The sequence below is a fragment of the Ammodytes marinus genome, assembly GCF_949987685.1.
Source record: "Ammodytes marinus genome assembly, chromosome: 22".
Classification (NCBI taxonomy): Eukaryota; Metazoa; Chordata; class Actinopteri; order Uranoscopiformes; family Ammodytidae; genus Ammodytes; species Ammodytes marinus.
This window is the reverse complement of record NC_137226.1, coordinates 19,971,201-19,997,986: the sequence shown is the minus strand read 5'-3', so window position 1 is coordinate 19,997,986 and position 26,786 is coordinate 19,971,201. Positions and strand designations below refer to the sequence as shown.

At 42.6% G+C, this 26,786-nt stretch overlaps 1 protein-coding gene across 4 annotated transcripts; it reads right to left on the bottom strand.

The window, feature by feature from the left end:
* On the bottom strand, positions 1–24,118 carry nap1l1 (nucleosome assembly protein 1-like 1). 4 transcript variants are annotated; one of them, XM_080050750.1, is made up of 15 exons: positions 24,000–24,118; positions 18,420–18,458; positions 17,049–17,137; positions 15,431–15,533; positions 10,472–10,613; positions 10,061–10,153; positions 9,583–9,711; positions 9,322–9,393; positions 9,080–9,219; positions 8,304–8,449; positions 8,122–8,141; positions 6,358–6,480; positions 5,654–5,686; positions 5,454–5,504; positions 1–1,845 (listed from the first exon to the last, which is right to left on the bottom strand). In XM_080050750.1, exons 2-15 carry the CDS (start codon positions 18,434–18,436, stop codon positions 1,807–1,809), a joined length of 1,197 nt encoding a protein of 398 aa, XP_079906876.1. In that variant the 5' UTR covers positions 18,437–18,458; positions 24,000–24,118; the 3' UTR covers positions 1–1,806. The 4 variants fall into 4 exon arrangements, with proteins under 4 accessions (XP_079906876.1, XP_079906877.1, XP_079906878.1 ...); XM_080050751.1 differs by having other exon boundaries at positions 1–1,842; XM_080050752.1 differs by having other exon boundaries at positions 10,073–10,153.
* Positions 24,119–26,786: the final 2,668 nt, after the last annotated feature.

The window sequence follows — 26,786 nt, the reverse complement described above, 5'->3', positions numbered from 1 at the left end:
TAACCAATTTATTCATGAACATACACGTACAGTTATTGAGTACATTAGTATTTTTGTAGCATAGCATTTTGCCTTGACAACAGCTGCTCAGAAGGACAAGGCCAGCCTTCAGAAACCCTCGTGTCCTTTTACCCAATCAACATGATCTGAATACTCCCTGCAGAATGAGAAGTACCCTGGCTCTCCACAGCGGACACACTGCTGCCCAAACACAACCGACACTTGGCCGTTTTCACGACAAGAAAAGGCATTGAGAATGGACAGGGGAGGGAGGCGGGCTACACTTTCTTCTCGGTCCCCCTCCTAGCTTTAAGTATTGCTCTGACATGCTTCTCTGTGGCCTTCTGGGTAATAAAGAAAGGGTTTTGGGGAAGGGAGGGGGGGGGGTCATTGGCCAACACAATGACCTTATCACACTTCCCCTCTTTCTTTCACAGTGATAATAAGGAACCAAGACCTTAGGGGCGGGGCGGGGGTCTGTGCGAGTCACCTGACCAGCTGGCCACAAAAGAGCAAAATATCATAAAATGGTGAGGAGAGGGTGGGGGGACGGGGGGATTTTGCTGAACCTGACATGTTGACATAACACTCCCAAACCCTTTAGCCTTATAGTCCCTGTGCTACATCTGCCCAACCCTGGTCCTACGAAGCATCTCTGAACAGGCCTCGTTTGCCTCCTCTGGATAAGAAAGGAAATGCACTTCAAAGCCAGATAGCACTAGTTCAAGTCTCCACAGGGAAATGCTCAGCACAGCTAACCGATGACAGGACGCCACAGGTACACCACACACTAATACAAAGTGCTATAGAAGAGACGACAGCCACACCACTGCGAGCCTTACGAGGAGCCTGAAAGCACTGGGCTATTGGGGGGAGCCCACCTCAACGGTCGTATCCGGTTCCACATCTACAGAATCCTGTGGAATGTTGAAGAGACTCGACCAGGCCGTTATTAAGCCATGGGCGTGACCCATTGTGTGACAAACTACAATTTGAGTTCATTTAGATGAGTGTGTCCAGTTAAAGAGAGAAGTGGACTCCCTTTGAAGGGGGGTTCTACGATGGTGCCAGCCAGTCTACTTACTGGAATGTATCAAGAGTGGAAAGTAGTTGAGCACAAGTGGCACAGGAAGTGGCCAAAGCACAGCGACTCCGGATCCCATGCTCAGTGAGATTAGATAAAGTGGAATTGACACCAGGCTGCAGGTCACCCATCTGTCCTCCATGACTAGAGCTGGAAATGCTACAGTGCTTTACAAGTGCTCGAGGCTGAGTAAAAAATAAAAAATAAAAAAATTGCCTGGGGCCACCGGAACTGACCAACCTGGAACTTTTGGTAAGAGGAAGAGGTAGGGGAGGGATTATAAATTGCCTGTCGCCGTGATGCAGTCTAAACCACAGCTGTTGTCTAAGAGCAAATACAACAAAAGACTTCACGAGAACCCAAACTAGTTTTAGCAGTGAAGAAACAAGTTCATGCTTTTTTTGAGGGAGATTTGTTTCCCTCCTGTATTATATCTATTGTACAGAGAAGGAGAAAGAGAAGGAAAAAAAAACAGGTCTAGTAAAATACTATGTATATTGAGCAACACCGCTCCCCCCCGTATATTACCATGAGTTTTCGTAACAAAAATCTTGAAACTTTTTTTTCTTCTTCAAATTCTCTACCAAGAAAAATACAAAACATTATAAGGCGGTAAGTAACTTTTTTTTTTTTTTTTTTTTTTGTAATCCATTTTTTTTTCTTTTCTTAAATTTGAGAAGCTGTTACAGTGCAGTTGATCCTCAGGGCAGCCGGGCCAGGCTTCACTGCTGCTTGCATTCTGCTGGGGGGACTGCATCCTTCTGGAACAAATCACAGGGGGTGGGGGACGTGTTTGAGATGAAAAACCACTCCGTAATACACACACCACATGTACTAAAAATCACACCATCACACAGCAAAGCCATTTCAAGATCTAAAACATTCAACAAGCTGAAAGTTTCTCTTCCAACTTTCTAGTGCACAAACACAATTAAATAAAACATATGAAAGGGAGTGAGGGGGGGCGGGGGGGGACAATGACACATTCAGATCAGAATCACTACTACAACTACGGTTGGTCGTAGTAGTATTCTAACGAATGCAAGGATTACAAGTGCCTTGGATTGTCGCTATCTTAAGTGATAACTGACAATAGCCTCACCAGTGTGGTACAAAGATGCGGGTCACAGGTGTTCAAAAAAAAAGTAGATTCTTAGGCTTTTGTTTTTACATTAAGTATAAAGAAAGCAAAAAGGGCTGGCGTGTGTGTGTGTGTGTGTGTGTGTTTGTGTGCGGGGCAAGGTGAATTGAAACGGGACGTCATATATTGGAACACCGAGTCTATCGGCTATTAAAGCACTCCTAGTACCATCACTTTCAATTATTAAAAAGGAAGTTTGAATTATTAAATTCAAATTTTGGTGCATTGTCTTCCAAGCAGAGCGTTAGATTAGAATATAGCACTCGCATCATTCTGTTTAATATGAAGCTAGGAGCCAGGAGACAGAGAGCTTAGCGTTAAGCCTTGAAATGGTTAGCCTGGCTCCATCAAAAGGTAAAATAAAAATTTATTCATCAGGACCTAGTTTTTTCCCCCCTGGTAGGTAAGTGGATTTTCTAGAGATTAAAGGGGTTCCAGTACTTATGCTAAGCTGCTGCTTGCTTCATCTTCATATTAACAGATATCATAATTATAATGATCCTTATCGTCAAACTATCAGTGAGATGGAAAATAAGCACATTTCCCAAAATGTAAAAGTATTATTTTAGCCGGTCAAATCAATCTACTATGCACTTAAGTGTCAAGTAAGTTCGGGCCAGAACTGTTGAGACAATTTGACCATTTTAAATAAAATGAAAACTAATATTGTTTCTACACAACCTCAAACAAACGTTTGGCATTTCTGTGCTGACTGTTACTCACTGGCTGACATACTGTACATCAATATTGTGTAGCAGCTACAGGATGAATGGAAGCACTTCAAGCGGAACCTCATTGTGCTCAAATCAATTAGCTAGCATAAACAAAGGCAACAATTAAAAAGGCTAAGAAGTGCAAGCGCGGATAATGAAGAGCCCATCATACTTCGAGCAGGGCGTACTTCCAGCAGACACTGCTAGAGGTGATGGCACACTGCAGCTGTTCAGGCTAATCTCTATGGCCCCATGCCATACTGAAGGAGCTGGAAGGTCATTTTAGCCACTGTGCTATACAACTGGCAGCTTTGACACTTAGTCAGAAAAACTCATTTCACACAAAGTAACTCTGCTTTCGCTGCAGACTATGATACAGCATCTGTTGAGAGTATTCTCTTCTTGACAGTTTGGTTTTCTCATCTGCTGTAAGCAATAGAGTTGAATGAAAACAGAAAGAGGCTGTTATTTCAGACAGTGATGGCTCCCTCTGGAGAGCCACACTGATGGCATTTCTTATATTTTGGGTCTTGGACCATATTTTCAAAAACACAAACAGCATTTGAAGGCCATTATTTCCAGCAGTAAAGCAGATCTATAGAGAAATTGCAGCATGAGAGAACTACTGTGAACGGGGGAGGAGAATAACATGGACGAATGGACCAATGATAGTTGAATGGACTATTGAAAACATCCAAAAACAAAAAGCACAGAACTGATGACGGACCCTTATGCTGACAAACTCAAACCAGCCTGTGTGGGTGAACAGGACAGGTACAACATGGTTGGAGAATAAACGAAAAAGGGAGGGGCTGGAATAGCTTCAACATACAGAAATAATACAGGTGCAAATGCAGAATTCACTATGGGGTTAGAGTTTAAAAAACCAACAACAAACCAGTGGGTTAGTGAGTGAGGACGGTGCAGCACGGCGGCAGAGGAGGAGGGAGGGGGGTGCACAGAGATGGGTGGGAAAAGAGGAAAAAAGCTAAGCTAAAACCAAAACTGAGAGAGGGTTGACGGGCGTGATGGTAGTAAGCTGACAAGTCACAAGCTGTACCTACCAGGATAGGGTTATTTTTCTACTGTCACCATTTAAACCTAGTGAGGAAAAATTTAAAGAGTAGCTGACGTAAGAGGCCAAAGTGACTGGAGATGAAGCAACATTAATGAATAGGAGAAAAACAAAAAAAGAAATAAAAATAGCAGAATACAGAATGTCTAAGACAAATAGTGTTTAGCAAGGCAGCAAAGAGCATGCTTGTTGTTTATGTGGTGTAGACCCTGAACCCTTAACCAGTGTATATGCAGCTACACACACTGTACCTTTAAGACATTATGTATCAATAGACTTCCATTTGTGTTATTGTTGCCATCAAGCTTTTCTTCAGTACACTGTTTGTTCACTAATGTTTTCTGAGGTAATGTAGCTGAAGAACTAGGACTAAACAGAGTCTACAGGACACAACCTGTTAAGTATTGGCCTCATTCATGTAGTGATGTACCAATAATCCTCTGCAGGATTGCACTGTGGTGCGTCATTCACAATATCATCTTTTTTGATTATGTATTTATCATACAACACCAGTAACCGTCGCAATACATTTTATAGGACCAAAATATTTATAGCAGTTAATGTATGTGGATAACATTGGGCTGGTGTCCTCATTCTGCTTCAGGCTTTGTTCGTTGCTCGCCAAGGTTCAGGTTTTAGTACCATGCATGAGTTAAGAGCTAACTAACTGGCGAAAAGTCATTTGGAGAAATACACATTCAAGATCTGGTTAAGACAAAGACGAAGAGGGGGAACAAAAAAAAAAATCTACTGGGAGTGTATTTTGTGCCTGGAAGCAAAATTAAGATAACAACAAAATTAAAAGCTGAAGCAAACCAAAAGCTGGTGTAAAATGAGATGCATTTGACAGTATGTATTCTGTATGTTGAAATCTGACAAGTACAATAAAAGAAAAGGTGGAGTACGCAATTCTGGAGAAAGATTGTTGTCAAAATCAGTAAATCTTCTCACAATACACACCCTGTCCGTGCCGAGAGAAAATCTGGTGTTAATACACAGCCTGGGCACTGTAAACTGCTACGTAGAACAAAGGGCCACTGTAGCTAGCAACATGCCAGTTAACAGAGCCTAGGCTGTGTATCAACACCGAGATTCTTTACATTGCACAGTACGTACAGGTAGCAAATCCTCAGTAGATAGTCACTTATTTTGACAAAAAGTATTTTTGAAAACAAAACAGTCTCCACAATTGCTGACTGCACCTTTAAGACGGCTGTTCTCTATCTGTAGCTCAGGAACTCTAAAGAACACTGGATAGGTTAATGCTTAATGGCACTGACATAACACTCAGTCATGAACTGTGAGAGCTTGTGAGATCAGTGCAGTCATCAGTGGCCTCCAGTTAGAGCCCCTTTACTTTAGGATGGAGCAGCCTGAGCCAACAGAGCTGAGAAGAGCAGAGTAAGGTGTTTCTCAGGACACCGGAGATCTTGAGCTCACCTTGGGATCGTAGTCGGGGTCGTTCTCCTCCTCTCCCTCCTCCTCTCCTTCCTGAACACACACAGCACAGACACACACACTTCAGACTACTGGCTTTCCTTACAACTATTCATCAGTCTATCACAGCACACACAAAAAAAGAATGAATTGCTATGTGTACGTTGTGGTCAATCATTTTCAAACATTGAATAAATTCTTACCTCATCATCTGCCTCCTCTCCCTCCTCATCATACTGTTAAAAAAGAGAAACATTTGAGACAAAACAATCTTAACTGAGCAGGTTATCCCGCCCCCAAAAAAATTCAGACAACTATAACATTGTAACTAATACAAATACTAGTTTTGCATGTCGCCGTCGTCTCTGCAGGAGTCCGACAAACACGGACGCTGCAGTGAGACGAGACGGGACGTCACTGTAGCATAGCTAAAAATTGAGACAGATCATCGTCTTTACAGACTACTGGCACAGAGTGTAGCCTGCAAAAATACACACTTTAACTGTGGCTTTAACCAACATCTAGGCTTTTTAAAAGAGAAGAAAATGCACACATAATAAGTTAGATATTGCCAAATGAACATATTTATTCAAACAGTTTATTTATTCAAATAGTTTTAATGTCAATAATCAACTGGCAGTTTCATGATATCTACAAGTCAAAGTAGTTGAGGGAACTTTTAAATATTACTGAAACGGTGATATTCCCTCTGATGATCATAAAGCACATGTAACGGCAGATGAGAACACATTTTTATATAGTACTTCTTCATTTGTCCGGGTACGCTTGGGACAACAGCTGATGTCGTAAAAACACTACCGCTTTTGTCCAAAGGGGGTGCCAGACTGAACACAGAGCCACTTTAAGACAACTTGAGCCAGAGTTGAGATTGGCTGTCCACACTCACATCGTCGTCGTCGTCCTCGATGGCCTCTCCTGTGAAGTAGAGCACGGCCCGGGGGACGATGCGCTCACGGATGAAGTGGCCGATTTCAAAGTCAGCAGCCAGGACCGCCTCCGAGTCTTCGTCCTGCAGATAGACAGATAGGCGCTCAGTTTACGCAGGGATTTAGAACAGTCCCTTAAGACAGCATCAGGCTTGTATATGAAGCACGCTCCACCTAGGTTACAATAGGAGGTTTCCCTTTGACAAACTGAGAATCATGTCTAAATACCTGGATTTGTCTAGACCCAACTAATCATCTATTCAAGCGCCATCCTTTATTTGCATTTAAATACAAAGTATTACAAACCTATTAAGGCTTTTTAAGCTAAAAGCTGTTTTTTGGCTCAACAGGGACTACAGATGAAAATGAGCTAATAGCTAACTCTGGTACTGCTAATGAGCTGTGCATTGTCCCTGCTAAATAAACAAATACAATACAATGTGGAATTTGGAAGAATTGAGATTTAATAAGCACATTTGATATCAATCAATCAATCAATCAATATCCTTTATTTAACCAGGTAAAATTCATTGAGATTAAAATCTCTTTTTCAAGAATGACCTGGCCAAGAAGGCAGCACCATTATAAAATAAGCTCAACTGTACTAGATCCAGGGAAGTCTAATAGGAGTTAGCAGTAAAATGCAATTACTATTGGGAGTCCGTGTTTTTAGATGCGCTTTAAAAAGAAATAATAATAATTTCTTATTTTTAAGCATATTGTGTTATGTTATTGTTTTCACCGATGTATGAGTTCTCTACATTCCCCTCAAAACCCAGTAAACATGTTCTTTGTAAAGTGACACCAGCCTTAAAAAGGACAGTTTAACAGTGGTATTATCCAGTGTTTGGTAGAGTCCCTGAAGAGATAAAACTATGGTTGCGTTCCGAATCGCATACTCTTTCTTTTTTCTATTCTACATACTACATCCGATGATAAAAAGAATCTAGTTAGGAAGCAGTAGGCATACTATTAGGACATACTTTACTCTCTTATTTCATCATAACATTGCGCCTTGATCTTGCCTCTTGCTTTTATATCCGTCGCATCCCCGTTTGTTTTCATATGGAGGCTTCGTCGATGTGACGTCACTTCACGTGCGCACTGGATTGTGGGTCAGAATCACCCAAATAGGATGCAGTTTTCAACACTAACAATCTTGGCCGCATGAAGTAGGACATCCGGGAACTTCTAACCATCCTAAATCTGGCCACAAGAATCGGGACATACTAAATCTTTTTTCAACATACTATATAGTAAAAAGTATGCGATTCGGAACGCAACCTATGTTTGTTCATCTGCCTATTAATACTTTGAGTTCCCTACTCTGGCTGTCTCGGCCCCAAAATTGTTAAAAACGGCTCACATATTCAACAACTGTTTTCCTTCTCAAGGCTCAGTGATTTCCTTTAACAGCTAGTCACTGTAGTTTAACAAACGTTATTCAAACAGGAGGAAATAGTTCATTTGTTGGGGACTATTTTTTAGCAACGTATTAATCCACATTTGGTGCGTCACTGAGTATTTGTGGCAGCAGGACTACTTGTGCATAGGAAGAACATATATCAGGCTTAGATACATTTGTATACAGACATTGTTTTTTGATAGATTTCATTGTTGGTTTGGAATTTTTGAGGGGATTAAATGACAATGTATTGACTGATTAGCCAGTCAATACATTTCTGAAATGCATCAACAAGTGAAGAGAAGAAACACCGACTTACCAGCTCTCCACTTTCTGGAACTGTAATCAAGAGGAGATAAGTTAAAGTTAGTACAACTACACACATCCATAAAGGGAACAAATTCAACTGTTCGTACATTATTTTCTTCTTTTTAATTTACAACTGTCTTTGTAGAAGTGAGGCCTGCATTGGGTTTAATAGCCGTGCCCTGTCACCCTTACCCTCTGGGGGGGTGAAGAAGTTAAAGAAGGAGTCGTTGGGGACCGTCTTGGTGACCGTCCTCACTGTGCCGCGGCCCTTGTGCTTCTGCTTCTTCTTGATTGTTTTCAACGTCACGTTCTTGCCCTTGGTCCAGTCGATGGTGCAGCTGTGAGAAAGCGAGGTCAGTGTCTGATGTGTTACATGTCAAATCTAGAATGACAGCTTGGCTTTATGTCAGAGATCTAGCAGAATGAGATCGTCAATATCCACTTAGTAATGATTGAGAGAAAAGAGCACTAGAGAGACACACACATATTTGGCACGGGTCATGTTGGTCGTTAAAGCTGGGGTATATGATTTCTGATTGGTCAAAGTTAGCATGAGCTGACACTTTGACCAGTCAGAGCGAGGCTCCGATTCTCTGTTCTTATTGGCTGTTGGGACTGTCCATTCACTTTGGCACGACTTTGTTGGTGTAGAGCGTGTCGGGGAGGGACCAAAGAGAACAAGTGGAGCGGTTGAGGTATTTGGATTCGAATCTCTATCCCAACTGCCATTTTCTCCCCAAATCCTCCACCCCAGCTTTAAGTCCAAATGAGGCTGACGTTTTTAGCAGAATGAAGAACTTGATACAATGACATCATATTAACAATGTTTATCCTAAAAAAGGTCTCATCTATTCATTTAGAAACTAAGACCACTGCAAAGAATTGAGTATGACAATTTTGACAATTGGATAAGTCAAACAACACAGAATACCAAGACTTGGAGAGCTGAAGACGGGCGCTGTACTGACCCTGTGCAGCACATGATCTCTGGCCCATCGAAGGAGAAGGGGTCGGTCTCGTCGGGCTCTGACCTCATCTTGTAGGTTTTCGTCAGCAGTGTGTTTGTGAAGAACTCGTTGGGCTCAAAGTCAAACTCTAACGTGAAGCTCTGGGGAGGGGGGGGGGGGGGGGGATGACATCACTACAGTTACACACAGTTCACAGTTAACAGACTGGCTGCAGCCATTAAAGATGAGTCATGCTCACTCACCATGGGCTGTCCTGGGTCTGAGAACTTTACTTTGATATCTTGTAAATGTTTAAGGATGGGTTCGTCGTGTTCCTGAGGAGAGAGAGAGAGAGAGAGAGGTGATTTAGAAGATCATCCAGCATGTGTTTGTTTGAAATAACGTCATATGCCAGCTGTTGTCACAACCCTCTACACAAACTGGCCAGCAGGTGGAGACCAACCCTGGTTTTTACATAGGCCGTCCGTGACCCACTTTCACTGGCTCTGTGTGGATGAACCTACCTGCAGCATGTCGCTGAGCAGGTCCACGTTTTTGAAAACCGTACACCAGAACTCGGGGATGCCCTTGGGGTCTTCTTTCTCCTCGTCTTTCTTCTCCTCCTCCAGCTTGGCCTTCTCCTTCATCTCGTCCTGGTGGAGGGAGACATTTTCTCTTCAGAACAACGTTTGCTCAACCAAAAAGACAGCAACCCAGCACTGGGGATCACGACATCGAGTCACTCCGTTTAATACTCCCCCCCAAAAAAACAGCTGCAATAGATCACTACACTGAGTCAAAACGGACATCTGAAATCAGTGACCATGATGAAAACTAGAATCCCTCGTTCCTCATTAGCGTCATGCAGTGATGCCATAATGTAAAGTGTTTCTCATTTTGTTCTGGACGAGCCTGTAAGACACATGCATGACATTTGTAACCAGGCAGAAAACGGCCTGGAGTCAGGGATCAGCATGCAGGTGTATACGTCGTCACCTGTACCTTCTTACTTACTGTCAGCTCTTCCTCCTCATCTGCCTTCCATTCACACTCCTCGTCTGTGGGCTCATAGGCTGCTTTCACTATGTCACTTCTCTGCAACAACACAAGGAAAAGAATGACAGTTGAAGCTTGGCCCTTGCGAGATATTTTCTAATACATATGCATAATATGTTGTGTTTTTCCATCCCTTGTTTGTTTACATGAAAACAAATATATCTCCTGTGTTGTGACCCGAGATACACGCGGGTTGACTCTGTAAATTGTCCCTTAAAAAGGACTCAAATAAGCACAGCAAAACTGGGCTGCAGTGAAAGTTGCATGCATTTTGCTAGGTTTTTAATCATGCAGCCGTATAAAAAATGTTATTCTGTAATGAAAAGGTCACAAATAGAAAATGTATCCAGGACGTACTTTGTCGAAGAGGGGCTGGTAGAGGGCGGCGTACTTTCTCTCCAGTTCATGTACTTCTTCGTAGAACTTGGCCTCAATGTGGGCACACTTAACCTGCAGGTTCTTCAGGGCGTTCACTCGTCTCTTCACAACCTTTGGTAAACTGTGGGACGACAGGACATGGAAACCTTTGGTTTATTGTCAAACTACAAATGGCTACAATTAATACAAAAAAAGCACAGCACACATACAGTCATCATTTTGGTGACCATGGATTTTTCTTTGCTTCCAGGCTTCCCAATTTAAAAACACAGGACAAAATGTGCTTGATAGGGAGCAAATGGGAGCAGAGGTGGCCCTGCCTCAGAAGTTAATCTGCTGAGAGCTTTAGAACAGAAACACACTGCAGCGCAACACTGTCCCTAGATGATCTGCAATAAGTCACTGTGGTGAACCAGGTACACACTTAACACACTATGCCGAGGGCAAGCTGCATTTAGATACGCTCCCTAATATAACAGCAAAGTCAAGATATGATGTCTAACGGCCTCTGCACACATCCTGCGTCTACCTCTGGAGCGCGTCGCCTTACCGCACTGCTGCGTCTACCTCTGGAGCGCGTCGCCTTACCGCACTGCTGCGTCTACCTCTGGAGCGCGTCGCCTTACCGCACTGCTGCGTCTACCTCTGGAGCGCGTCGCCTTACCGCACTGCTGCGTCTACCTCTGGAGCGCGTCGCCTTACCGCACTGCTGCGTCTACCTCTGGAGCGCGTCGCCTTACCGCACTGCTGCGTCTCTACCTCTGGAGCGCGTCGCCTTACCGCACTGCTGCGTCTCTACCTCTGGAGCGCGTCGCCTTACCGCACTGCTGCGTCTACCTCTGGAGCGCGTCGCCTTACCGCACTGCTGCGTCTACCTCTGGAGCGCGTCGCCTTACCGCACTGCTGCGTCTACCTCTGGAGCGCGTCGCCTTACCGCACTGCTGCGTCTACCTCTGGAGCGCGTCGCCTTACCGCACTGCTGCGTCTCTCGGACTTTTCTCAGACACACATGGAACGTCTCAGCAGCTGCTGCAGCGCTGCTTCTAAAAGCCCTATCTTTCTACAAAAAGTTTTCATAGATAATTCCCATTAAAAATGAAGTGCTTTCCTGTCATTTATGATGCATATGATTTATACTGAGTCTAATATTGAGTCTGGACAGTAATCCGTGCCCCCCATTGCCTTTTTCTTTTTTTTGCCACATTTTCGCTTGTTGGAAGTTTTATTTTGAAAGGGACACACCAGGAAATGGTGAAACTACAGAGAAAGCTGCCAGTATGAAGTCAATATGACTCGCAGCAGAGTATTTCTCTATCAGTTAAAGCAGAGAGACCCGAGAGAGACGCGCGGCTCTCAGAAAAAAATATGCGAGCCTCCTGAGGTAAAGGGGAGCGTCGCTGCAGACGTGCCTCCGACGCGCATCAGCAGTGCGTCTGAGGTTGGATGTGTGCCCGCTCTAGGTTGATTACACGGTCGGTGAAAAAAAGTCAGACGCGAGGTAGACGCGCAGTAGAGGTAGGATGTGTGCAGAGGCCGTTAGTCTTATGCAGATTAAGTGGTTCCTGCTTGAGCAATCAACGTCCTGTTACATAGTGTGATGATGTATGAGGTTCCTCTAAATTGTCTCAAGTCTTTACCCTTCAAATCCTCATCTTATTTTAGTTGGCGTTTTGAATATTTTAATGTTACCTCTTTTATCTCACGTCTCTTTATTATCAGTTCCTCACAGGGCAACCTGTCTGGAAAGATGAATCTAACTAATCTTGCCAGTATAAATACAGAGTGAATTAATGGGGATCATTTGTTGACGCCATTAGTATTCTTGGCAGGCTAGCACTTTTGAATTGAAAATAAGTTTAAAATGGCTACAGTGGCTACAACGGATTAGTTTTGCAGATTGTCTAGTAGTAAATACACAATCTAAAATGAAATCCATGGTTTTGCCTTGCTGGGGTTCAATTAATTTACACTTCGGCAATAATTAAGAGGTGATGGTGGTCAACAGGCTTTAAGAGCTGTAGTGAGTGTAGTGTAGCACAGTCAGGTTTCTCTGCAGTATGGTAAATCAAAAAGGCCTGCACTATTCTGACAGGGGAATGCATGTCTGATAGATACCAAGTTATGGGATGCTACTGGCAAGTTTGTTGGTAGCTGCCAAATACTTGAAAAGACGATCAAAGAGCTGCTTGGTGTAGGTTTTGCTGCTCAGTGGGTGGCCCAGCCCCACATATACGACAATCTCAGGGCTCACTCACACTAGGGCCGCGGCCCCGTGCCCGAGCTAATTTGCATACTAAAGTCTAGAACGTTTGGCTAGTGTGAGCACACCATCCGTATTCCAGCACAGAACAGCCCCTTGGCCACGGCACACTTGGGAGAGGTGTGCCGTGGCCAACGTACAGATGCTAATGAGATGACAGGTTCTGTTCTCCATTGTGAGAGCACCCTCAGAGGCTACTGTCACTGGCTCTACCACTGTTCTTAGGACAGTAAAAAGTATTCATCCAGTCTTATGGCGCTTTTCCACCGCAAATGTAGCTCGACTCGACTCAACTCGACTCAGTTTAACTTGGTTTGGTAGCAGCACGGGTCGTTTTCCACCGAAAATAGTACCTCCTGTACGTGGGCGGGGTTGTCGTAAGGGGCTGAAAGCCAACTCCGGAGTCAAGTAGCAAAGCAGAAATTACGAGCAGTTGTTGCACTATTAACTGAACCAACCGCCAAAAACACGGATGAGAAATGTTTAAGAAAATACTGAAACAAAAACACGGATGAGAAATGTTTAAGAAAATACTCCCCTTGTATCTGTTTGCTAAAAGAAGTAGAATAATATTGCTACGGGCCGTTAAAAGGGAGGGTTTGTGTCCTGATGTGTGACTGCCACACAGCTGTAGGGATGCGTCACGTACATCCCTATGCACGTAAACACGGGCATGATAAAGTTGACTGTTAAGTGCTTGTTTCAGGATACGTGTTTTCAAATGCAAGCCGTGTCTCAGCCTGAATATTTTATTGAGGTAATCAGTGCAGTCCGAGGCTTGTAATGTAATCGCTCGCTATCATGTCTGTCCCAGCTTGCTGCTATAGGCTATTTAGCCTAGCTGCTATGTCTCCTCTCGTATGTTCAAAGTAACTTCCCCAACAGCCAACACAACTGGGTGAGCTTAGCGAATATATGGAGAGAAAAAAATCGGGTCTGTGATGCAAATCAAATGAAAGCGAGCCAAAGAAAGCTGCACGCGGCGAGACAAAATACACATAAAAGTCCCGAAGAGTTGTTGAGAATCAAGGGGAGAATAATCAACAGAATGAAGCCGGCAGACGGTAGTCTCTGGCCAATCAGCGGCCGGCCGTCTGCCGACGTCACCTTTTAGCTCGACTCAGCTCGCTTGGACCCTAGAGCAAGGCGATACTAAAAAAGCAGCCGCTAGCAGGTACCAGGTACCATGAAATTGCGGTGGAAACGCCAAAAATGCGAGTTGAGTCGAGTCGAGTCGAGCTGATACCATGCGGTGGAAAAGCGCCATTAGACTTTTTCATAAGCATTTAAACTCCGTGTCACAGTGGGTGTAGTTTAAATATACACTCGCATACAAAACACACTGATCGAAACTAAATACAATTTTTAACACAGTAAATGACTGATTGCCAAACTATTCACCCACCAAAGTAAATGTACATTAGCATAGCAACGGTCAAATGGGAGGTTGAAAAGCTGGGCTGATTTACATTCTAAAATAACCTCTTAAAAGGCATATTTTGTTTGCCAGTAACTGCAGTGAAAGTTTGAATTTGCTGGTAGCCTGTGTTGTACAATCACACACATGTTACATCCAGAGTCCCATAGAGGATTTCCAAAGGGCATCATATGGGTGTTCATTCAATGTACTTCTGTCTTTGTGCTCTTGTTTTTCTTGCATGGATCCTCTATGCAGGAAAAACCTGTTTAGACGTTTTGTAAAGGACTACTGGTGTTTATAGCCACATGAACTCAGAGTTTAACCATTTTTCTTTTGTTTCTGCATTTCTCTGTCAATGGACAACCTTTGTCCTTTTTAAGCATTTTTCAGATGATGCTGTTTTAGATCTACAACTGAGGATTGCCTTTATAACGGGGGCACAATCATTGACTGCTTATTAGCAAACAGTCGGAGACATTTAATACAGGTGGGGATTTCAGACAGGCTTTTGTCTTCTGCCAACATGCCTCTGCTGGCCTCCATTTTCTCCATCAACTGAGCTAAAAAAATGAAGCTTAACGATGCAAAAGCTGAGCCAATTCCTCCTCATGCTTCTCTGCTATTGAGATGGTCCTTAATTGACCTGATGTGAGCCGAGACGTGTATCCCAATGAAAGCTGACTGTGGCTCTGTATGGGCTCAGCCGTTCAGTGGCAGGGTGAGGGTTGGAGACTGATGTTATCCTCACCTCTGCATTCAGTGGATTAATCTTTTACTGAAACAGTGCTGCTAAACATGAATATGGACTGAACTTCCCTTGAACTTGACATGTATAAAAGCATTGCTACTCCACATAGCGCAGTCCCTACTTGGAGAGCTAATTAGCGTGTAACTATGCAATGGAGTAGCAAGAACAGCCACCTGCCAGCCAAGTGTGAGTAAATGATTACAACCTTAGACCGATAGCCTACGGCAACACAAATCAACAGCAGTAACTGAGATAGAATAGACCGAGAATGACTAAAAACAAGTCTGATGTTTTTGACTATCCAATTGTATACAAAAAACATTTTAACGGGAATTTCATTATGGAAAAAAACCGTACATAGTTTTGGTCAATAAAAAGTGATGCAGTTAGGTAATGTTTACTTAAAGCCTTTTTCCCTGCAGATGTTGAACATCCAATGCTCATCTGTAACAACAGGACAGGGGCGAGTTGCTTAAGTGTATTAAGATGACATTATATAGATATTCTCACCTCTCCATGTAACCTGAGGGTGAGCCGTTCAGACCGTCCAACCGCTCCTGCAGCGCGGCCAGGATCTGTGGGTTCTGCATCATCTGCACAGTCAGCTGACGGGCTGAGGGACAAACAGTCACATTAGGTCCATTTAGTGTTAAAGCCAAGGCAGTCAAATCCATTCAGGAGCATGACAGGGTTCATTCACTTATATTGGTATGACAACTGACAAGGCATGGTAGGTTTGATTACATGTATTGGTCAAATGGGCAAAATATTGTATTGGCCAGACACCACCTCTAGTCTATGTTCCTCCCTGCTATACCTGAGGCATGATGGCACTCCTCAGCATTGAGTGTGCTCAGAGTAGGTGAGCCGGGTACATACGCAAGTTCCTGCTCAGAGCATTCACTCATCTCTCAAATACCGGTAGATTAACATTTTTTTTCCCAGCGTAGTATGATTTGAAGTAAACAAGATAGAAATTGTAATCGCTCGGTTATAATGTGTATACTGCCAGTGTTTCATATACACACAAGGTGTTAATCAGCAATAAAGTGTGCCCTCTCTTTCTGCACACGGACAGGTGACAGATGGTACAATCCCAGGGTCTGACACATATCAAAGCTCTGTCAGATCACAGCAGACAGGTGAGAAGATTTAAGAGATTGGAAGTCACTTTTCCCTGTTGGCACATCCTGGCCATTTTGCTTGGGTTGCATTAGCAGCCAGCATAGATCAGCATCCAGTCAAATACATACACCTAGGCTTGGCTGAATGCTTTGATCAAAGAGCTTCTATTTGTGAATCATCAAAGAGGGGTCAGCTAACACGGGGCCAGTGATAGTGGAGTGTCTCACTGTCTTTGTCACATAATGGGGATTATGACCTACCATTCACCTATACGATTGTATGTTGAGTACCTATGCCACCTTATTTTCTAACAATAGGATGCGTCACCATGGACAACAATAATTGAATAAACTTCATTAGTGCATGTGTTGTACAATGTACACTGTGGAGGAAGAAGGCATGGTTTCACCTTTTGCTTTTAAACAATACATGTCTACCAATCTTTCGAGTCACTGTTTTCCCAGCGGATATTTCTATTCCGGCGTTGCACAGCATGTTACCTTTATCAAGCTGTAGTTGTGTGAATTGCTTATGTAATTAGTATCTCTTCTTAGCTTCCACATCAGTCACAGGCGGCAAGACTGAGCCTTATTTCAAGTGTGGCTTTTAAAAAGGACAATAGCTATAAATAGACAAGGCCGAACAGCCATCTATATCTATTCACAACTGTCTGCGCAGCCTTTGATGTTCAATAAATGATTCAACCAGCATCAAGATCCCAAAATAAAATGGATTAGTGCCTCCCGGCTTTTAACTAGAATTCAAAATCCCTTCGGGCAAATAACTCCCGCTCGGTTTAAATACCAGGCAGAGATCAGATTGTTACTCTGCTCCCGGAATGACATTTAGAAACCTGAATAATTGATATAGAACATGTCATCATCTAAACTATGTCTTCTCCTCTGGACAAATTCACATTCATCCATTTTTTTTAAACACCGTTGACAATACTTGCATTGCGAGCAATTACACCAAAATTCTGTATTTTTGCGAAGATGCCTACCTTTGCTGTTTTCATCTTCTCCCGTCTCCTCCTCTTCCACTTCCTCCACGTCCTCCATGTCTGCCGGGTCCATCTCCGCCTGGTCTTTGCTGCTCAGCGACACACACACACAGACACACACACACAATGGAAGGTCAGCCGAAACACTCTTCAAACTGTTCCAGTGCACTGAAATAACACTGGCCCACAAACTACTCCTGGCATGTTTAGGGGGACACTGCCAGTGATTTTGGCCACCCAGCCGGCTGCTTCGGTGGGAAACCAAACATTGAGCTTATTCCAGACAACTGATTGGTGAAATTGAAGAATTTCCTAGAATAAAGTTGTTGTCTTAAATCATGCACGACAAACTCATAATACAAAACTGAATTTTCACAGAATGACAATGATCAGGAGAGTTTCTTTCCTCCTTGCTCAAGGGCACATTTGACCAAAACTAGGTATAAGTTAAAGGAATACTTCACCCATACGGAACCGGCGTTCTATCATTATAAAATCACTATTATAATATAATGAATCAGGGAAGACTGAGGGAAGAAAAATCTAAGTCTTCCCTTGGCCCAGCTGTCCTGTTAATCCTAACCCTTACTGTGATGTCACAAGAAGGAAACTGTAGGGTTAGACAGTGAGACCATAAAACACTCATTCTGCCTTTTCTCAGGCTAGGATGATCCGATTTAATTTTTCTTTTGCACATTTATACTAAACAGGATCTCCGAGTTCAATACACCTTCATATTCCAACCGGTGAAGTCGGTCTTTAAGGTTTTAGTGCACGCACAGGACATGAACAATTAGCCATTTAAATAATATGATCTAGTGTGGCTCTGAAAAACTTGAGCAGTCATCAAATCGGAGGCTATTTTGGGCCTGATGCTGTTCCAAGCACTGAAACATTTTAAGATGCAGTGCAGGAGCACAAGCTAGCTTTAGCAGCCTGGCCTATCATCCCCCTGTCAGTCTGCACCATAAGGGGAAATCAATGGCCAACAATGGAGGAGACTGTGTGTGTGTGTGAGGGAGACAGCGGCCGTCCCTGGGTTGACTGACAAGCACTGGAGCATTACTCCTGACGACATGACTCAAACATAGGCAGACAGTGTGTGTGTCAAACTGATGATACCTGGGTGTGGCATTGCAAACAACCCCAGCCTTAGTAAACAGCTGTTTGAGGGAGAGCCCTCTGCACTGCCCTCTATGGGTTTTGTCTTGTTGTATATCTGACCATGCACAAATCTGTGATGTCATACTTTCTCCTTTAAGCTGTCTAGGATGACTGGAGCCCACTTCAGACACTACACAGTCCACCCACAGAGGAGCCAGGTGGTGCGAGTCTCTGATGCAGAGTAGCAATGGTAGAAGATAAACTTACTTGTCAATGTCTGCCATCTTCACTGAGTCTCAAGTGATGCTAAAAAGAGAAGAGAAAGTTATTAGTTTAGAAATACTGCATGACAAACTTCATTCACTTAATTCATTCTGACTAACATTTCACTGTCAGCACATCTGGGTCAAAGAGCAGTTGCAAATAACTCCCGATGCTCATTTTACTGCTGCTTAAGAGTACAACACAGTGATGTTAAAATTAGCTAAAGAAAAGAGACAGTTAAAAATAGCCACGTCAAGGTTTAAATAAAAATCCATTACATCTGCAAGAATGTCTTCGATGTGCCTCAGTCCTGTAGGTTTTGGGAGGTCACATGACTGTCATATTTATATAAGGACACCTTTTGATCCTTTCCCTCTTCTTCGACCCACACCTTAAGCTTATAAATAAAAGATTCTTTAGTCAGGGTTGCCTGTATTTGAATAAATAAACAATATATTTAAGGAGTTTATTGATCATAGACTAAATGTGCCATGAATAAAAGGTAGGTTAACTTATTTCTTCATCTTTGTTCTTTATCCCTCTCCAAAAAGGATATTGGAAATGGAGAGGAGAGACGATTAGAACCAATTAAATCATCAAAGATTGAAACAAAATGTTAAGGATACATAAAGGCTTTCTCTCCATCCTGACCTTTTTGATGAAACAAAAAACAAACATTACAAATCCCACTCTGGCAAATGACTGCTGTGTGTGCACTACCCCCATCAAAGAGGATAGGCATTAAAAATGAATATTAAAAGTAAGGAACTCTATGCAGCAGTCAACATTTCACCGACAGCCTGCAACCAATCCAGAGATCAAAGCAACACCTTTCCCTATTAAATCCAACTAGCAGCTGAACAACAGAACTTGACACTATTTCTATAAAACATTGCTTTTATTATATTGTTTCTAGATCGCTGACACAACATTAAAGACCATGCAGAGGAGGGTCTAGTCCCCTGAAAGAGCCTTATTCCCTTCCCATGAGATAACCATGGCATTCATTTCACGAGTAGAGAGGGGAGACTTGCACAAGTGATTGGTGCCCACTAAACAATGAAGCTATACATCATGACTTGGAAGTGAATGGTGTGTCAAAACTCACAATGCCGAACTGACCAAGCCTTGTGGTGCTGGTTCATGGGTGAGGGACACATTTGTTTAAAGTCCACCTCATTTGAGATGGGGGGACATTTTTAATATTGGAAGCTGGGCCAGAATTGACCCAAAGATACAATTGAATAAGTTATGCACAGGCCTCAATATAGTTCATTTTCTATTATGTTAAGGGTCTGGGTATGTCCTGCCTCCCTCTCTCCATAGAATTACACAAACCCTGATATTATCTTTGGCGGCCTCTTCATCTTGATTAGATTTCTAAGTTTCTTTCCTTCACTAGCATGTCATTTCATTGTAAAGTAAGAGTGACGAACATGACCTGTTATTAAGCTGCGTACCTTTTATTGGGGACATCTTGGACTATTGAGGCTGGGCAATAGATTACTGTTGGCTTATCAACTGATGTAATAGTCACTTTAAAATGATCCAATTGTAACATCAAGATACAAATTCAGCCAAAAAATGATCTTTAAAAAAGGTCAATCTAATTATGTCACGTACTACTGTTTTTTTATTGAAACCGTTTTCTTCTACAATCAACATACACACTTAAGTTGTTATTTATTGGTAAATTAAAAGTGTCTTTCCCAAGCCCCAACCAGCACAAGTTCTACCAGCATCCAATGCGGAAGTGACAACAATTGCAGTTTCTCCGGGTGGCCAGGTTTCAAAACAGAGCAATTTCTCATCGACTCCCATGTTAAATATGCCGTTTTCACAAGATTATTAAACCTATTAAAGGCCTGGTACAAAAAAACATTCTAGTCTGTATGTTTATGTCATATCTCCATGACAACACTGGGGGGGGGGGAGGGGGGTTCTAGCAGGTTAGTTTTGCTTCTTTTGGAGGTTTAAATGTATGAATAATTAGGGGTGCGGTCTCTTGAGTGACAGCTAGCCGCCCATTGGCCCTCACTTGGCCTCGGAGGTATACGTCAGCTAGATGGGCGCATCTCTCTCCCCCCCCCGACATCACATCAATGCCCTTTTTCGGAAGGGGAAATGAGGTGGAGTAAAAATATGACAAGATGGCGACGCGCATAGGCCAGAACGATTGGATGCAGTTGGAATAACTGCGGTCAACCCAGATGCTACACCCATTTTATATGCTCTCTTATGGTCTTTTCCCATAACCCCTCCCACACAAATACAGATAAAGCCCTTCTGAACATGACAAGCTTAGGGAGAAATGTTATACATGCAAGTAAACAACAGGGTTGAAAAGATTCCCTCTAGAAACTATTACTACATTTTTCAATGCAAATTCCCAACGTCTGATTTCATCGTTAAAGTGAAAAATCGAGGCACAGGTTTGTAACTGCTCTTGCGACTGACTGGCCTATAATAGAACCAGCCAGTGGATAAGACCAGTCTTCACTCTAAGAGAACTCTAGCTCACCAAGACAATGCTTTGTGTCAAGATGAGTTTCCTGAGTCTCTACTTGAAACAATGCACAGATCAGTTCACAACATTTGTTGACCATTTGTCAACATTTTTTCCAGGCAAAATGTCAACTCTTACATTTTGCCTTTTCACTGCTGTACATTATTGAACAAATCTCTTTGGACTCTTGTCTACACATGTGTAGATATCTTCTTAGACTCTGGGAAACGGTTTGTCACCATTTCTTTACATTTTATGGAAAAATCAAAATATAAAGATGGAGATACTCATCATCTGGAGGACTTATACAATTTGATAATTTAATGTAATGTGGCATTCATTTGGTCGTAAATTATAATACTAAATTATAAGTCAAATGAGGAAAATATGAGGATTTTATTTCTACCATAATGGCCCTGTTCCAACCAAAGACATGTCACAATCATGTAGAGCATGATGTGGCCTCAAAAGGTTCCTAATCCTGGTGTTTGACTGCCACCTTCCTGCTTGCCTGACACTCTGTCTAGTCATTAATTGCATTCACCTGTCATTCCAAGGGTAAATCAATCCCGTATTAGATGACACTTTACCAGCAGCAGCACGGCGCCTGATCAGCCAGACCCAAAACTAAAAGCTAGACACTGCAGGTCAATAGGGGAACATTTATAACATGTAGATATCATGTAACTTTGCCACTTGATTACTTTATAGTAATTGTTAGTATTACCATTTTTTTTCAGAAATGTTTGAATAATTATGCAAATTTGGCAATATCTAACTAATTATACATGAATTTGCATATCTGATGTTGGGATAAAGCCAGAGTTAAAATCGTTTTTCCATTTTTTATAATATTACCGTCCAAAGTTTTTACAGCACATATTGGATACAGCCTTTTTCATTAAAGAAATCAAAAAATACTATGTACAGGTCTTAAACATGCATGTTCAGCATGTTTCTAAGAACAAAATGTATCATAAATCAGACAATTACCGTGAACATTATGCAATATATTTCAGAATAGTGCTACTGCTTAGAATGATTATGAAACATTAGGTCGATGCACACGGACCATGTTTAGTCAAATAAACACCTTAATGTACATTTTGGTCCTTTGATTTGTATAAAAAGACGACATGCGACCAAAATAGACAAAGAAAAAATCTCAATTTGAGGAAAAAAAAGTATTTGCCTGTTGTGTCTCAAAGCCATCATATCATAACCATCTCTATATGAGGTGGCCTACATTCAGCTAATGCAGCAATATGATTCAACTACAGAGCTGATGTGACACTGAGCTCCAAGTCACGTGGCAGACCAAACAGTTTCTTCCTTTATAAAAAGGGGGATAACTGATGTAAGCGGTCCATGAGTTGACTTGTTCGGTGGCTTTAAGTCCAGTCATTTTGTTGTATTATGGATATACCCTTACCCTTCAGAGCTGTCACTTTTAACTCACCAATGGTTCAAATGAAGAGATGCTCAAAAGAGTAGTGAAAGCACAAGCTGACACCATCTTGTATTCTCTTCTGTGCCAAATTATTGATGGGAAAGTACAGTAGAGAGCTCTCAGCAGCAGCACACATTTTTCAAACAAACAGTTCCTGCACAAAATGTGATGATGAAATATCACACTTCCAGGTCAATACTTGCTTCTTTTTTTTTTAAATTGGACAGAAATTGCGGGTAGGACATGTCATTTGGACAAACTGCCTTTGTGAGAGACAAGAGTGTTTTACATGAAGGTAGATGATGGTTGTAATGAGTTATCAGTGCCATTATGTCATGTACCACTGAAAAAGTTATTGGAACATGGTTTACATGTGTGGATGCAATATTTGGTCAATCAAATCAACAATGAAAACCATCTCTTGACAATAACTTCCACATTAAATCAGCCCAACTGATGATGACTCATCTGATATGGAAACATAATCACTTCACATTTTACAGTTTGTCCTGTTCAGTTTGGAATGCACACATAATCCCCTTTTTATCCTCTCAGAAAAAGCAAATAACTTAGAGCCATTACATCATTTATGTTGTGTCATATCTGGGCTGTAACACTAACTTCAAAGATCACTGGTCAAACATACGGACCAAACACAGACCTTTCCCCTCGTGGAACAGGGCTTTTTCTCCCCTAATCCTGCCCAGTGACCACGTGTTGCATGCTCAAGTCTAGCAAACCATCAATGACTAACAAAACGCCCCGGGTGGGGAGCCTGCCTGCATACTCTATCTCTCTGAAGCCACATTTTTTCACTTCGGACCAGCCAACCTGTTAGCACTTTTACCCGTCGGACCTCAAACAACTAAGCGTCCACTGGCTCCCTCCACAAACAAGCCGACCACTGGCTAGTAGTACGGCTAACTTTAGCCGGCCTGCCCGGTCTTTTACACTGCACTGCCACGGCTAGTCGCGCTAGCTTAACGGGCTGCTAGCTTTATGCGCCACTACTTTGGGCTGAGCAAGTGGGAGGAAACAGCTTCTTCACCGTAGCTTAGGAAATGTGGGCCAGTCGTGAAGAGCCAATGCTCCAGTACAATGAACAAAACTAGCATTCTCCATCTAGTGTTATAGCGGCTATATGGTTAAACCAGCCACTGCGTGCTGTATTCTACAAGTATAGACTGTTAAACACAGTTCCCCACCCTAGGTATCATCCTCCAAAAAAATAAGGTCAAGTCCCAAAAATTCAAGATACAAGACACGTGTCAACACATGTCGAAAACGCCGACATTAACGCCAATTATCCGACGTTTTGTCGTTTCTCTCAACGCACTGGCTGTCAAAACAATCCAGCTGTAACGGGCATACGTGATAATCGATGTTTTATTATTTTCATAGTCGCGTGTCACGTTAACACACATCATGGTGGGGCCAGGCAGTCTCAATGGCTGCTGCTGCTGCTGCTGCCGCTGTCTGACTTGCCTAGCATTAGCCAAAGCGGGGCCGTCTCCTTCCTCCTCCTCCGCCGCAGCTCAATAAAGCAGCGGACTTTAATTTAACTCCCGTTATGACGCTAAAGTGTGCGGGCGTCGAAGCCATTTCCCAAAGCTGTCCCCCACCTTACCTTCGCTGGCTTGGCTGGAGGCTGGGACTGGTGAGGCGGCGCTGCGCAGTGAAGAGGTCCCGGGGAAGAAAGAGACTCCGCTCAGATGGCGGTAAAAGGAGAGAGAGATCCCGCCGCCTGCGCTCATATACATCCAACGTCATCACGTAAACCGGCAGTCGCCGAGGCAACGCGGTGGATGGGAGGGGCAGCTGCGAGTGTTCCCATTGGGGGGGAGCAGGCCCAGGGGATGAGGGATCATGAGCACAACCAACATCATCTTCATCCTTTCTTTTCATCATTTGATGCTCCTCTTCATCACTCTGTTCATACCTATTGAGATCCACATCTTCACTTCCATTATCAATGACAGCATCTTTTCTGAGAACAATTTATCTACCATTTAGCCTACATTCGCTGGCATTATGCTATTTTGTGACACTTTATCGTTTGGTTCTACAATCTCACTCTTAAAGGCTAGGAGGTAGGCTATAGTGCAACTTTTGGCCTTTGAAATGCCAATTTCAAAAAAGAAAATTCTAAGGCCAAACCCTTGAAATTCTACACATGCTCTGCAGCTTCTCAGTCCCATGCACTTCAGCAAGATATAGGCATATCTATTCTACAGTTTATATAGCCTACACATAGGCTACATACACTTTTAAATCAAAGTTCCATTTGTGTAGCTGCCCTATTACAGCACATTACACATTCTGGATGTCAACATTGTTCATCATTTTATATCACTTCCCTGTAATTCAGCCAGACAGGCCTATAATGAACAGTACAGTGGGCCTGCCAAAAGGGTCAACGGGATTAAAGATGTAAAAAGTCATCCAAGGTGCACTCTGTACCATTGCAGTGTTACCTTTCATTGTGTATGAGCTGCTAATAACTGATAGGCCTATACTAAAATGATTGAAATGGCAACTGTCTCTATGATGCTGTGACACCTGTTGACAGCCGGCATGATGATCCACTTACAGCTTACTCTCTTCTTTAATGTGTTGTGCTTTATTTAGTCAGGAGTGAGACATGTATTAGTTTGTATAAGCAACCTGATAATTAGACTGATTTCAGGTGAATGAATGAATTGGAAACACAAATATCTCATAGTGTAATCCAAGCTTTCCCAGCATGCACCATGCTAGTTTTAACACATCTGTACACCCGCAATTCCTCTCTATTATGTAGTCATTTCTTGTAGTTGTTAAATACTAAATTCTTTATGAAGTTGGTGCACATTTTCCGGTAATTCATAGCCCGTCATTTAGTGCCAACTGGATTCAAGTAGCATTTTCTCACCAGTATAAAAAGGAATACAACTGAATGAGTCAATGTTTCACAGTGTGGATAAACTGTTATGCCTATCACGAGGGGTCATACCAATCAATATTAAGAATCAAGATAACACAACAGTATGCCGTGGATTTGTTAATACATGCAGAAAACTCCTCACCTACACAACAGATAGATTCAATTTGAGGCATCTAAAAACTCAGATGTGGTGCTCTTGACCCTGAACAAAGCCAGAGGCAAAGACTGTCTGGATGTGAGTGTGAGTGATTCCTCCATCAGGCAGCACCAGCCTACAGTGTTACTAACACCAGGCACGCCGCCATATCATGGCACCAGCCCAAAGGTTCAGCTCTGTGCCCCTGTACGCTTTCCCGAAGTCTTCCCACGTGAGCACATTGCCTTCCATGTCAGACACTGCAGGAGTGAATATTTCCCTGAGTCATGCACATGAATAGACCGAGGACCTGATAAGCAGAGGCATCCAGGTTCATGATTTCTTTTTAAGCATTGCATTCTTTCACAATACAGGTAGAACCGTAGAGTGATGTTGGTATAGCGACACTGGGCCAGCTCGGAGGTCGTTCAAGGGCAACTTGATTCATTTTACTAAGATGTTAGACAGAAACTATTGTTCACTTTCCCTCCTTTGAAAAAGACATATGCCACATAGAAGCAATCCTTAATTAAGAAGACAAAGATGAGCTACTTCATTAATCTAATCCCCCCCGGGGCAAATTCAATTTAATTAAACCGAGTCGAGCGCAATCCGTGTCAATAAAAACCCTTTGATAAACGTTCGATAAAAAGTTTTGTCATCATAAAATTCAGATAGTGCTCACATATGGCTGGATGCCACACTATTGCAAAGTGGCCACTTGGGAATATGCAAGACAATAAAAAATTATAATAATAATAATAATAAAAGAATTCTCTGAGATACACATAAGACCGCAGTTTGTTACTGACAAAAATTGAATCTTGAAAACTTTGCTAATTTTTATAATTGCTATTTTACAACCCTTATAGAGCTGCTGCTTCGTGGAAGATATGTTCACAGGTAAAAGCTCAGGCATCACTGACGTCATTACCAGTGGCAGCTCAGCCTCAGTATCAGGTGTCCCAGTCAACCATTAGCATTGGATGTACCACGACACAAAGGCCCTGCCACACCTTAACTGAATGCAGCCATTCATTAATGCTATTAATTGTACATGACGCTATTCCTGCTGTAACGTGTCAGCCATTGTTAGGAATTGGTATAGCCGTGGTCCCTCGTGTGCTGTGTTGTTTGGACATGTTTGTAGACTTATGTTGTGGACATGTAGATTATACAAATAGACTTGACTTGACAATAGGGATATGACCTTTACACATTCAATAGAGATTTTAAGATCTGTTGTTGTAATCAGTCCATTTTCAGTCAACAATATATGACGTAAAGGATGCTGCACATGAACCTGTCCCAATTGACTTTCAATGTAACAACCAGAAAACAACCTCCATATTGAA

Bases quoted from the DNA above. Each gene is read 5' to 3' on its own strand.
- nap1l1 (XM_080050750.1), bottom strand. The intron at 5,505-5,653 runs GTAAGAATTTAT...GTGTGTGTTCAG, and splicing joins GAGAGGAGGCAGATGATGAG to GAAGGAGAGGAGGAGGGAGA. The intron at 1,846-5,453 runs GTGAGCTCAAGA...GATTTGTTCCAG, and splicing joins ACCCCGACTACGATCCCAAG to AAGGATGCAGTCCCCCCAGC.